The sequence below is a fragment of the Phalaenopsis equestris genome, unplaced genomic scaffold (assembly GCF_001263595.1).
Source record: "Phalaenopsis equestris unplaced genomic scaffold, ASM126359v1 Scaffold000030, whole genome shotgun sequence".
Lineage (NCBI taxonomy): Eukaryota > Viridiplantae > Streptophyta > Magnoliopsida > Asparagales > Orchidaceae > Phalaenopsis > Phalaenopsis equestris.
Window position 1 is genome coordinate 1044257 of NW_018164472.1, and position 14791 is coordinate 1059047.

The following is a 14791-nucleotide window of genomic DNA, read 5'->3' on the forward strand; positions in this document are numbered from 1 at the left end:
CAAAACGCGTCGAAATTCAAATTTCACAAAATTTCGACCCGCGATCGATCGTCCCAAAAGTCTTACTTACTTCGACCCGTGGTTGATCGCCTCGACAAGTTTACTCGAGTCTTCGACAAATAATAGTGCAAGCGATGTGAATTGTGGCGATCGGACGCGTCGACTCTCCGAATTGCAAAGTTTGTGCGCGCGGGAGTGCGAATTGTGCAAAAGGTCACCCTAAGGCTTAAAGGTCCTATAGGGACTCCTTTTGGGTTCTCTCATGTTGGTTTCATCCTTCTAAATGCTAGAAGTCGATACCACACACGCGGAACCACAAAGGAGTACAGAAGCGGGTTGAATTTCTAAAATGAGGCGGGTCCCATTTCTAAGGTTCTAAGATAGTCGAAGGGGGATCCCTAAGGCTAGATCCTAAACCCTAAGAGGAAGACTAGACCTCACTAAAAATGAGGTCAACAAAGCCCTAATTGTTGTAAGTTTTATCAAAATTAAGAACTCTTGCAAAGCCATTAACAAAATATTTAGAAGAAAATAAATAAGGGAAAGTTTTCACTGAAGTGAAGAAAATTAGGCCTAATGCTTATATATGGAGATTCCTAATGCCAAAATTAGGTAGTTGTACTTATGCCACACTCAAATTATATGCACCTTTAAATTCTACGCAAGTTTGAAAATTGGTATTAGAAATTTTATTCAACTAAGGGGTTCTCTTTAGCAGTTTTAATAAATCTTATAAATCCAAATTTAGTAAATCTCACCAACAACAGGATTTAGTAAATTTGGATTAAGGCAAAAATTGAATAGGAATTGAGGAGTTGGATTTACTAAATCTTGGATTTATGATTGCAAGTTTTTCTATTTGATAATATTTAAGTTAAACTTTTTTACTTAAATTCATTACCATTTTTTAGCACTGCATTAGGAATCTATTTATAATTATTTAATTTCCCTTAAAGAACAGGACATAGAATTAGACTGAAGAAGATGGAACAATTCGCAGCTGTAGGAGAAGGCATAACAAAGGAACAACAAATAATGCAATAAGTTGATTTCCCGAGAATATACACTACAATATGACATAATAGATTGGTTGTAAGAATAAATGCTATGGTTTCACAGGATTATAGGGGTGTAAAGGATGCTAAAGAACTGCATTAGAAAGCTTTATTATAGGATTTGCCAGAAGAAAATTCTGCCACAGGAATCGATTTGAAAACTTTTGCATTAATCTGCCAAATTTGAAGATCGAGGTGATTAGTCTCAATAGCTGGGAATAAAATTTTGAACATAATTATATCAAGACTTAAATTCCTTTTTTTTTTAATTTGTATTGTTATAATTGATTTTTTATTCCTGTTTATTGTATTTCTGATTGTTAATGCCTTGGTTTAGGCATGCAGTGTTACAAAATTTCAGACTTGGTAAGCATAGAAAATTGGATATTATGCTTTAAATATTTATATCATAAGTTGAATTGATAGTTGTTGTTCACTCGTTGTTGTTGGAATTAAAGTGTGGATTCCTTCTGAACTTTTTGTTGTTCCTATTCATCTATTCAAATCTGAGTCCATGCTTGCTGGCTGCTGCTTATGTTTAACTTTTCCTTTTTCCATACTTCTTATGCGGGCATTCAGTATTCCTTAGCTATTAATGTCTTTCAACCCTTTTTCTTTTTTCAATCTTTGCTGTGCAGGCTGTTGTGTTCTCAGATATTAGCTTAGATAAAGCTATTGAGTTTGATGATTTTTGCCGCAATCACCAACCCCCAATTGCTTTCATCAAATCTGAAATACGAGGCCTTTTTGGGAGCGTATTCTGTGACTTTGGTCCAACTTTTACTGTTGTAGATGTTGATGGAGAGGAACCTCATACAGGGATCATTGCATCTATCAGTAATGATTGCCCTGCGCTCGTGTCATGTGTTGATGACGAGCGTCTGGAATTTCAGGATGGGGACCTCGTTATATTTTCTGAAGTGCGAGGAATGGTAGAGCTGAATGATGGAAAACCACGGAAAGTTATTAACGCAAGACCATATTCTTTTGCTTTGGAAGAAGACACTACTGGATTTGGAACATACGATAGAGGTGGTATTGTAACACAGGTGAAACAACCCAAGGTATTGCAATTCAAGCCTTTAAGAGAGGCGTTGGGAGATCCAGGTGACTTTCTTCTAAGTGATTTTTCCAAGTTTGATCGCCCAATTCTGCTACATTTAGCGTTTCAAGCATTGGATGTCTTTCGGCATGAATTTGGGCGTTTCCCTACTCCTGGTTCCGAGGAAGATGCTCAGAAATTAATAAATTTTGCTGTTGTAATCAATGAGAGAATGCATAAAGATAAGATCGAGAATATCGATAGTAAACTTCTATATCAATTTGCAAGTGGCTCGAGAGCTGTCTTGAATCCTATGGCAGCAATGTTTGGTGGTATTGTTGGTCAAGAGGTTATGAAGGCTTGTTCTGGCAAGTTCCATCCCCTTTTCCAGGTTAGTATTTATAAGTATTTGATTTATCTATTTTTCTTTGGGGCATTTATATACATACCACTGAATTCCTATGTATTTGCATATCTAACACTCAAAACTTTAATTTTTACAGTTATACCTGAAATCTTTCATATCACATAAAAAATACCACTGTTTTAACTTTTCAAAATTGAAATGCACATTTTCGTGCATAGATAAGGTGGTGTATATGTAAAAATTGAAGTTGAGGTGTTAGATATGTGAGTGCCTAAGAATTGAGTGGCATGTATGTAAATCTTCCTTTTTCTTTAGTTTGTTCTGTTATGTTTTTGCGTGATATATTGTTATTCCTTTGATCTAACAAATGCTTGGCATGCCTGCTGTACAGTTCTTCTATTTTGATTCAGCAGAATCACTCCCTCCTGAACCTCTGGATCCTAGAGATCTAAAGTCATTAAATTCCCGATATGATGCTCAAATCTCAGTATTTGGAGCTAAGTTTCAGAAGAAAATGGAAGAAACCAATGCATTTATAATAGGTTCTGGTGCTCTTGGATGCGAATTCTTAAAAAACTTGGCACTAATGGGGCTCTGTTGCAGCCACAAAGGAAAATTAACAATAACTGATGATGATGTCATTGAGAAGAGTAACCTCAGTCGCCAGTTTCTCTTCCGTGATTGGAATATTGGGCAGGCTAAATCTACCGTGGCCGCCGCCGCCGCTACTACAATCAACCCTTTGCTTCATATCGAGGCTTTGCAAAATCGAGCGAGTCCCGAGACAGAAAATGTGTTCGATGATACTTTTTGGGGGAGCCTGGATGTTGTTATCAATGCCTTGGACAATGTTATTGCTAGGATGTATATAGATGGAAGATGTTTGTATTTTCAGAAGCCATTGCTGGAATCTGGGACCCTTGGTACCAAGTGTAACACACAAATGGTTGTGCCTCACCTTACTGAGAATTATGGTGCGTCAAGAGACCCACCATATGTGCACTGTTCACTCTTTCCCCCACAACATTGATCACTGCTTGACATGGGCCAGATCCGAATTTGAGGGCATGTTTGATAAGACGCCCAGCGAAGTGAACAAGTTCTTAGCTAATCCGAGCGAATACTATGCTGCTGTTAAGGCGGCAGGTGATGCCCAAGCAAAGGATCTTCTTGAGCATGTTGTGGACTGTCTTGACAAGGATAGATGCAATACCTTCCAAGACTGTGTCAGTTGGGCACGCCTCAGGTATATAGTTTTTATAGGAAATTTACATACATTTCACACAATTCTTATGTATTTACATATCTCACACCTAAACTTTCATATTTACATACAAAGACTATGCATGAAAAAGTGTATTTGACTTTTAAATAAGTGGTAATAGTGCTATTTTGATGTGATATTAAGGATCGGAGTGTGCGTGAGATATGTAAATGTATTAGAATTGTGTGTTATGTTTTTAAATGCCCCTTTTCCAAATTTCTTCTATCTACTTGTCAGCTTTTCCTGTTTTTCTGTCAAAGCTATCCTAACGGTAATGTTTGTTAACACTTGGCCTAGTTATTCAGCACTTTGAGATGGAGTGGAATACTGATCTGATTTTTCTAAGGGGCATTTACATACATACCACCTAATTCCTAAGTATTTACATATCTAACCTCTGAACTCTATTTTTTTTTACATTAATATCACCCAAATCTTTCTTATCACATAAAAAGTACCACTATTTTAACTTTAAAAAAGTGAAATGCACCTTTTCATGTATGGGTAAGGTGTATGTATAAAAAGTGATGTTAAGGGGTTAGATATGTAAATGCATAGGAATTAAATGGTATGTATGTAAACCTTCTTTTTTTTAATTGCTCCTTAGTACACCTGTCCAATCAAACTAAAAATAGTTTGATGTCACGCACTTGCACTGTGCATTTTATGAATGGCTTTGTTTTTATTTTGAGCTTTTCTCGTTGTTGTCTTATTTATCTCTAGAAGATTTTGGCTCTTTTATTATCTATCTTTTGAGTGGTGATGATTTAGATATTTAGATTAATATGATTTTAATTATGTATTTAAATTTTAATTTTTTTCAGAATTAACAATCTATTGTTATCTATCATTTGCATGATGATTATATTATAATAAATATTGGGGAGAACAGCTATGCCGCCAGTTGTTGATATGTTGAGTTGAAAGTCTTATGGAAGATCTAGGCAGAACTTGTTTGTTGAACTTTCTTTACTTTATTTGGTATATTATTTTGATCTTTAAAGTAGGATCTGATAATATTCCAATAGGAGTGTGGAAATATGTAGGAGATTTGAGAATTTCTAGGTTTATTAAATTTTTTAATATTAATTTAAAAACTAAAAAGATGTTGACGAGTGGAGAAAAAGTCTATTGATTTCTATTTTTAAGAATAAAGAGGGGGCACAAAAGTTCAAATTATAGAAAAATTAAGTTAATATGTTAGACATTAAAGTTATGGGAGAGAGTAATTGAACATAGACTACGATGTGATACAAAAATTTCTCAAAATCAATTAGGATTCATGTTGGGCAAGTCTACTAGGGGAGTTATACATTTATTGAAAGGTTTGATGGAGAAGTATAGATGGTAAAGAGGATTTACATATGATTTTTGTTGATTTGGAAAAAGCTTTTGATAATGTTTCAAGAGAAGTACTTTGGAGTATTTTAGAAAAGAAAAATGTTTTTATTACTTATATTCAAATCATTAAAGATATGTATACTATAGTTATTACTTGTGTTTGAACACAAGGAGGATTGGTCAACTATTTTTCTATTTCAGTTGGATTACATCAAGGATCAGTTTTAATCCCTTATATATTTACTTTAGTTAAAGATGTTTTTACTGGACATTTATAGGAGGATGTACCATGGCGTATGGTTTTCACTGATGATTTCTTGCTTGTGGATAAGATTAGAGAGAGGGAGAGTTCAGTAAAAACTTTAATTATGGTGGTCAACTTTAGAGTCTAAAGGCTTTTGTTTGAATAGATCTAAAACTGAATACATGCAATGTAATTTTAGTAGTAGTATATCTAGTGACGGGATTGTAACGATGAGTGATCAAGTCACTAAAAAGAGTGAATGTTTTAGATATCTCGAGACTTGCTCAAAGTGATGGTGATATAGATGAGGATGCTTTTAGTAGAATTCAAGTTGGTTGGTTGAAGTGGATGAATGCATTGAGCCTCTTGTGTGATATAAAAGTACCTCTTAGACTTGAAGTAAAATTTTAAATGGTGGTGAACCTGCAATGCTTTATGAAGCAGAATGTTAGCCTGCAAAATAGAAGCATAAAATTAAGTTAAGCGTTGTTGATGTGAGAATGCTCAGGTGGATGAATGGCTTTACGCTTAGAGAATAAATTCAAAATGAATATATCGATGAAAGGGTTGGAGTAGATCCAATAGCAGACAAGATTAGAGAATCACCTTAGATGATTTAGTCACGTTAAATGTTGACCATCGAATGTCCCAGTTAGGAGAGTAGATGTTTTTTATCCGACTTACGTTAAAAAAGATAGAGAAATACATACAAAGATTTGGTCATGTTGGTTAAAAAATATTTTTAATTTATTAGAATTAAATGAAAATATGACGTGCAATATGACATAACAGAGAAAAAGCATGCATGTAACGACCTCACTTAGTGAGATAAAAGTTTGCTATTGTTGTTATTTTTTGCTTTTATTTTAAAAATTATATTTGTTTAGTGTATTTTTTGCATTTTTTTCATTTCAAAAATAAATTAGGTAGTTTTAAAAATTACTCAAGACATGTAAAAATTATTTGAATGTTTTTAAAAACAATTAAACTTATTATAACATATCAAATATGTTTTATTTCAAGTAAAAATATAAACAAAATAAAATAAATAATGAAAAGCAAACATTAGAAGTAACCCCAAACGGCCCTCTTAATTATTGCATGTTTTCAAGCACTATTAAAATTTGCATAAGCTAAATTTTTTACATGTTTGTATCCCAGGTTTGAAGATTACTTCTCCAATCGTGTGAAGCAACTAACATTCACTTTCCCTGAGGACGCTGTTACAAGCAGCTCCACACCATTTTGGTCTGCACCAAAACGTTTCCCCCGCCCATTGCAGTTCTCAACCAGTGATGCAAGCGAACTTAACTTGATCATGGCTGCTTCTATATTAAGAGCAGAGACGTTTGGAATTTCTATACCTGATTGGGCCAAGAACCCAGAGAAATTGGCTGATGCTATCGATAAAGTAGTAGTGCCTGATTTTGAGCCTAAGAAGGGAGTAAAAATTGTTACTGATGAAAGTGCTACAAGCTTGTCGACAGCCTCCATTGATGATGCCGCTGTCATTAATGAGCTTGTTGTGAAACTGGAGGAGTGTGCGAAGAGGCTACCACCTGGATTCCATATGAACCCATTACAGTTTGAAAAGGTACTTAAAATGAAGAGTGAAATGTCAAAATAGTCGTCTGACTTATTTTTGGGGTTCATTTTAATCCCAGAGCACATAAAAGTGCCAAATTAGTCCCTATATGGATTAAGATAGTTACCAGGGAGGACTATTTTAGCCCCAATTAAAAGAGTTGGGGATTGAATTGATACTTTTCTAGACTCTAGGTCTAAGATGTACCCTTATAAAGAGTTATAGGACCTTTTTTGCACTTATCTTGAAATAAGTGTTAGCACTTGTTTGTTAAGTTCCATTATGTCTTGAACTAGGTCATGCTTCAGCTTACATTTTCTTGATTTGAAAATGAAATTATATCTGCATCGCGGAAATGTTTGCTAGGTATGAAATGGTGAAATGGCCTCGTTAGTGATAATTAGTGATAATTTTTTTTTTTTTCCCTGAGTATACTCTGAAAATTCAATTCTAAGGTATTATGGGAGTCTGCTTCATTTGATATCACCGTCACCTTCAAATTTTAAAAAAATCTAGCAATTATGTGTAGGAAATTTTCTTCCACAGATTGGCTCATGTTTAATGTCTATAGAAGTTGATCATTGTAGGTGTTCTTGTTAATTTCACTTCTTATTTTGCTATTTATATGATATTTTTCCAGGAATACCTTTGAGTTTTGTGAATTGAGCTATTTGTTTAGCGGTTTGATATTTCCATTTGGATGCATGGATTCTTATTATTCAGCTTAATTTGAATCTCTTTTTATGTATTTTACATTTCTAACTCATAAACTTCAATTTTTTACATTAATACCACCAAAATCTTTCATATTACATCAAGCAATGCGATATTTATACACACCTTTTTTTTTTCATGCTGTGAAATGTACTCAGGATGATGACACTAATTTTCACATGGACTTCATAGCCGGACTAGCCAACATGCGGGCTAGAAACTACAGCATTCCGGAAGTAGATAAACTGAAAGCAAAGTTCATCGCTGGGCGAATCATCCCCGCCATTGCCACGTCCACCGCAATGGCCACCGGTCTGGTATGCCTCGAGCTCTACAAAGTCCTCGCTGGCGGTCATAAGCTGGAAGACTACCGCAACACCTTCGCGAACCTCGCCCTTCCCTTGTTTTCCATGGCAGAGCCCGTTCCTCCCAAAATAATCAAGCATCAGGACATGAGCTGGACTGTCTGGGACCGTTGGATAATCGAGGGGAACATCACCCTTCATGAGCTTCTTCAATGGCTCAAGGACAAGGGGCTTAACGCCTACAGCATTTCTTGTGGAACTTCCTTGCTTTACAACAGTATGTTTCCGAGGCACAAAGATAGGATGGAGAAGAAGGTCGTGCAGATTGCCCAGGATGTGGCGAAGTTGGAAGTGCCACCATATCGGCGGCATCTGGATGTTGTGGTGGCTTGCGAGGATGATGATGATAATGACATTGATATCCCACTGATATCGATTTACTTCCGTTGATCCTCGGCCTCTTTGTGCATCTGTTGATGTACTTCTTTAATACCTGACTCATCCATTATGTCGTCTTCTTCCGTGTTATTTGACGGATCGAAGATGCACTTTATTTCTTTCAAGTTTTTAATGGTGCTTCATTTCTCTTGAATGAGTTCTTTGATACTGTGCTTGTACATTATTCGCCTTGATATACTTCCATCATTTGCATTTTCTCTTGATTGTTATTTGTAGGGTTGCTCAATTTGTAATTTTGGTATAATGATGTCGATTACATGAAAAAAAAAAAGCTGTTTTTGGGATTATGTAATGGGGGTAGGTAGTCTACCGTGAGATTTGTCAAATGATGTGTTGGTTTCAACATAATAAAGTTGACCTCAAGAGATAGGAGATGGAAAAGGTTACGTCAAATTAAGATTATAGGGGTTCTAGAGAGAGAGAGACCATGGACAAAGAAGTGCTTAGTGAGAAACTTCATATTTACATGTCTAGCAGTAAATTCTTTAATATTACATAAAAAAAAAAAAAATTTCACTTCTACTTTTTAAAAATGAAACATCACATTTTCATGCATAGGTTTATGATACTGAAGTGTTATAAATGTAAATATTAAAGTATAGGTGTTTTATATGTAAAATACATAAGAATTGTGTGGTATGTATGTAAATTTCCCAAAATATATTTGTCAACCAAGGCTTGTTAATTTGCGGCGCAGCGTGTTGAGTTTCTTTTTTAATGCTTGGGAAGTCGATTGACAATGAGCTGATTTAGGTTTTTATTAGTTGGCTTGGACAAATAGATGTTCTCTAATATTTCTTGTGTCCTTCGCTTGGCTGGGAATTGGGAATAATGACAACAATTCTGTTTGCCCAAGGCCAGTCACTAGATCAGGAAGAGCTTAAAAAATATGGCAAATTTATTTATTTTATTTTTATTATCATGAATGCATCAGTTGATACGACAATAATCTAAGATTTATAAGTATTGGAATTTAAATTGAATGTAATAATTTTTTTACTAGCTGAAGGTCTGCATTTTTTTTATCGTTCTTCAATGTATTTTCTATGATAAATTTGTTTTTATTATCATAATGCCTACATTTATGATACCAAGATATTATAAGTCACCACAACATCGAATTTTGACGGTTAGATATGTAAATTTATAAGAAATGTGGGGTATGTATGTAAATTTGCCTTGTTTTCAAATCTATTTAAGAATAGAATGATAAAAACAAATAAACAATAGGAAAATAAACATCATTTTAATTGAATTGTTAGGCACATTAGGATTGATTGTTGACATCCTCGGTGTACGACCCCTTGGGTTCAAATCCCCTCTAACGCAATTGACCTTAAGAAGACGGTACTTGAATTGGCACATTAAGATTGATTGGAGGCTTGTATAATAGTTTTAGGTCGTTCTTATTTATATATATAATATGATGAGCAGTATTTTACAGATTTTAATTGACAATTGGGTTACAAAAAATTATAATTATTTAAAATTATTGATTAAAAAATTAGAAGGAAAATATATTAAATTAGATTTGAATGATATTTTAATATAAATAATAAGATTTAAATCTCATCCAAATCTTCAACATCCTAAAGTTGCGTGACTAGACACTTTGTTCGTGAACAACTCATATTCGGCTCGCTAAACAAACAAGCTAAACGCGAACATATTTTTTCTGTTTAAAATATAAAGGAGGCGAACACAAGCAGTTGCATTTTTTAACAAGCCGAACACGAGCCGAGGCTAGGCTCGCTCTTACTTGGCTCGTTTACATCTCTACTCATGATTCATGAATAAGTCATGAATTTCAATCATTTTAAGTGAGATTTTTACATAACTACCACCCAAAATATTGAATATATCATTTTAACTACCCAAATTTTAAATATACATTTTAAGCATTTTTTTAGTGGGTAAAGGAGGATGTTTGTAATGAAAAAATGATTAAAATGTTATGTAAAAATTTGGGTAATATAAAAAAAAAAAAGGTTAACAGAACCTCCACCGAAGATGAATGAAGGTTCATGTAAGCCGCTTAAAGCTAGCATTGCCATGACGCATCAACCCAACGCCTCTGAGTATGATTGGGAGTCTGCATGTGATGTGCTTATCAATGTAACAATGCTTGCTAGTAATAATTTATTGCCAATCATCAATAATATACATGACTCCTCTCATTGAAATTGTGGGCTTTTGTTAATGATATATTACCAATCATCCATAATAATACTCTAAAACATCATCATGCCTGACTCATGTCCAAGGCTGTGCCAAAGTTAACTTTTCATACTCATGGATGATATTACTCCGACATGTCTCTATCCTATAATTATGCTGTATTGCTTAAATATAACCTTAGCAATTAGATTAAACAAACGTACGTAATAGCCAAGAGAAACTGCCATGCCATATTATTAACATGGCAAGGCGCATTTACATGCATACCACTCAATTCTTATGTATTTATATGTCTACCACCTAAATTTTACTTCTTACATTATACCACTCACATCAAAAAATGCCACCGTATTAATTTTAAAAAGTGAAACACACCTTTTCAAGCACAATTAAGGCGATATGTAAATACATAGAAATTGCATGTAAGTCTTCCAGAAAAAAAATTCAAGCAAATCATTATTAAAACATATTAAACATTACACTTGTATGTATGTATGAATGTATACGTATCTATGTATATGTGTGTGTGTATAGATAGATAGATAGAGAGAGACTTTAATATCAGCAAACAAGACATGGGTAAAAAAAATAAGCTCTTATATCCTAAATTACATTTTTATTTGGTGCAAAAAAAAAGGGGATTAGCTAATGACCACAACCTGAAAAAGAATAGTAAAGGAAAAAGGAAGGTGGTGTAGTAGCATCAAGGAGATGGACGCCAAAAACTTTTTTTGGCAACAAGAAACGTACCCTTGTGGATGGTAGTAGCCCAGTGAAGTGTCTGCAACATGGAGTTTAGCTTCTTAATCATTTTGTCAGTCTCTTGAATTAAAACCCATCCGTCGGGCCTCAAAATTCGATCCATTTCTATAACAACATCTACGAGGTCACACCTACATGATAGAAGGCAAGGCTGAATTGGTTACAGGGCAGAAACAGTATTGATTGTGGCAAAAAATGTTGAGTTACTGGAAGATTTACATGCATGCCAGTCATTTCTTATGTATTTACACGCCTAAACTTCAATTTTTAAATGTTCGCCACCCTTCCTATGCATAAGAAGATGAATTTCATTTTTTTATAAGTTAAAATAGTGATATTTTTGGTGTGATGTGAAATATTTGGGTTGTATGAGTGTAAAAAACAAAGTTGTGTTAGATATCTAAATAAATGAAATTCGGGTTGCATGAATGTAAATGCCCATAAATTATTATACGTTCATAATTATCAAATTATCTCACAACTACCATGGTTGGATGACTTGGGGCCTATTAGAGATCAATTTTTACTTTTATTTTTCTTTTAATTATGTTTAGTTGGTATATTTTTCATATGCTTTTATTTTTTAAATTTTAAAACAAATCAGCTTGTTATTAAAAACACTCCAAACAACTAGTTTTAAAGTTGATGACCAATTTTAAACATACCAACAAATTTTATTTGAAATCAAACCATAAGTAAAACAAAAAACATATAAAGGTGATCCCAATCAGGCCCATCACTTTATTTTTTGTTTTCATTTTATCATGTTCATGTTTGTTTTTGAAAATAAAATATGTTTGACATGACTAAATAAGGCATGATTGTTTTAAAAAAATGCTCAGAACACTTAAAAATTATTTTCAGTATTTTTAAAAACAAGTTGGTTTATTTAAAAAATAAATAAAATCATGTAAAAAATACACTAAATAAACATGATTTAAAAACAAAAATATAAATAAAAAGTAAAATATGATCCCAATCAAGCTCTTAAAATTTTGGATGGCTACAGATGAAAAATAAAAATTTTAAAAATGATACCTCTTTGAAAGGCTGCCAAATAGAAAACTGGAGTGCAGCAGATCATATGTTCTAGGATACGTGTTAAATGACTCACACCAATCATGATATATTCCAATTAAACCTCTATCAAAGATGATGGGCAAAGTATTCGGTCCATGGATGGGCACAACGTTCATTACCCACACAGGTTTTTTGACTAGCGCTGCAGCAAACCTGTAAGGATAGGGAACAAAACTATAGATTAGAAAACTAGCATTAAGAAAGAAAAGTTAAATGTGATAATTACAAACATAGCGCTTGAAATATTGCTATGTACAAAATTAGCGCACAGGCGGCTTGCTGAAAAAGCGAGCAGATGCATTTACGAGTTTTGTCCCGTGCAAGTATCCTTAAGAAATCAAGTATCTATCACTTCTATCAAATATGGCAGTGAAACACAACTCATTCAAGAGGATGGGAAAATATGTTTCGATCAGACAGTTTTTGCAGAAAGGAAACCTTAAGATATTAGTTAAATATGTTTTCTTAATGAAATAAAATGGAAAAAAAAAAGGTAAAAAATTGATTATTCGGGATTCTATATTAACTCCTATTTGTACATCCATGCAGCTCTCAGATTACTACAAAAAAAAATTACTTTTTCTTGTGTGGAAGAAGGAAATCTGCAATCTTTTTCCCTCTCCGCATACCTAATTCTCAAACTGCAGAACCTAGAGATGTAGCACACAATCTGTACAAGTAAGAGATATAGAACACAAAGTAACCGATTTCAGATATGATGTGGAACAACACATCACTCTGACACATATGGATGCTTATTAGAAATTGCTGATTGCCTACAGAACTTTTCCCAGAACTCAAGAATAGAATTTTCCATCACGCATCAATCAGAAGTTGTTAAAATGTGCGATTGTTGTCTTCAAACAAAATCATTTCTATGCTGGGCTTATCATTTATCATAAAGCCGCCAGTCTTCTCTTTTTTCTTCGTTTTCTGGCACTACTCATGTAAAAAAGATTATTACTTATGACGGGAAGTTAAAATACTACAACTAAAGGAATCGAGTGTATTCGATGAGCAAAGAAAAACTGGCCACACAAGCTATGTGCCTAATTACAGCAGAGTATCTCTACAAATTCAAATTTCAAATTAAAAGTTGATAACGGCTAGAACTTTCAAACTCTACCATTGATAAAACGTTGACACAAAGAAATAAGTCAAACATTGACAAAGGAAATGAAAATAAACTGCACAAAAACAATAAAGCTCATGAGGATTTGTTAGGAGTTATGATAGGAAATAATTTATTCTTATAAATAAATTATTTCCTTAGAATTAGAGTTATGATAGGAAATAATTTATTCTTATAAATAAATTATTTCCTTAGAATTAGAGTTATGATAGGAAATAATTTATTCTTGTAAATAAATTATTTCCTTAGAATTAATGAGATATTTATTTCCCTATTTTACGTTATTTCCTATATCTCCTAATAATTAATGCGAATTAATTATTAGAGATATTAAGTGTTATACCCTTCCTTTCATATCATTTACCTTTTATTATTTTTCCTTTTACAAGATTATTGTAAGGGTTATTTATAACCTTATTCATATTAATGAAAATGTGCGTATTCCACCACATTATTCTGAGTTTTAACATGGTATCAGAGCAAACACGATTCTGAGTCTTACCATCTCCTCTTCCACGCAAAAACCCCATCTATCTTCTTTCTAAGCCAAAACACATGGCAGACGAAACTCAAAATTCAGCAAAACCTGAATCTAGCAAATTCAATAATCCGAACGACCCCTTTTTTCTCCACTACTCAGATCAACCCGATCTCGTGCTTGTTACGCAACCGCTGAATGGAGAAAACTACAATTCTTGGAGTCGTGCCATGTTGATGGCTCTCAACATCAAAAACAAAGAAGGTTTTGTCAACGGCACCGTCCAAGAACCACCAGAGACGTCCACCGCAGAACTTCAACAATGGAGGCGCTGCAACAACCTTGTCAAGGCATGGTTGTTTAATTCAATTGCAGAAGACATTGGAGCAAGTATAATATATAACGACAGTGCCCATGAAATCTGGCTCGACTTGAAGGAATGTTTTTCTCGTACCAACAACGTTCATATTTTCCATGTCGAAGAAGCCATCCACGATTGCAAGCAAGGCGATATGACAGTTGGAGCTTATTACACCAAGCTCCAAGGTTTATGGGATGAACGTGACGCCCTCCATAACATTCCTAAATGCACGTGTGGTGTCATGAAGGAAGTGATGCAGTTTCAGCAAAACCAGAAAACCATGAAATTTCTCATGGGGCTTAATGAAACATACACTAGTATAAGAGGACAAATTTTGCTCATGGATCCCCTTCCCAATGTCAGCAAAGCACATTCTCTCGCGCTCCAAGAAGAAAAGCAACGCGGCATGAACAATGTAAATGTG

The 14791-nt window shown here is 34.1% G+C and overlaps 2 protein-coding genes across 3 annotated transcripts in view; one reads left to right on the plus strand and one right to left on the minus strand.

Moving 5' to 3' along the window:
* LOC110018647 (ubiquitin-activating enzyme E1 1-like) overlaps positions 1 to 8582 on the plus strand; it is a 17672-nt gene extending 9090 nt beyond the window's left edge. Inside the window, 5 exon segments of the mRNA XM_020716014.1 lie at positions 1694 to 2488; positions 2856 to 3457; positions 3459 to 3710; positions 6475 to 6907; positions 7771 to 8582. Of these exon segments, the coding sequence (XP_020571673.1) occupies positions 1694 to 2488; positions 2856 to 3457; positions 3459 to 3710; positions 6475 to 6907; positions 7771 to 8367 (2679 nt within the window). The 3' untranslated portion in view covers positions 8368 to 8582.
* Positions 8583 to 11081: 2499 nt separating this feature from the next.
* The window catches only part of LOC110018683 (probable methyltransferase PMT23), a 23338-nt gene continuing 19628 nt past the window's right edge, over positions 11082 to 14791 (minus strand). For both annotated transcript variants that reach the window (XM_020716081.1, XM_020716082.1), the window contains exons 7-8: positions 12355 to 12549; positions 11082 to 11447 (exon numbers count right to left, since the gene is read on the minus strand). In XM_020716081.1, the coding sequence (XP_020571740.1) occupies positions 11258 to 11447; positions 12355 to 12549 (385 nt within the window). In that variant the 3' untranslated portion in view covers positions 11082 to 11257. The remainder of the gene's footprint in view (positions 11448 to 12354; positions 12550 to 14791) is intronic.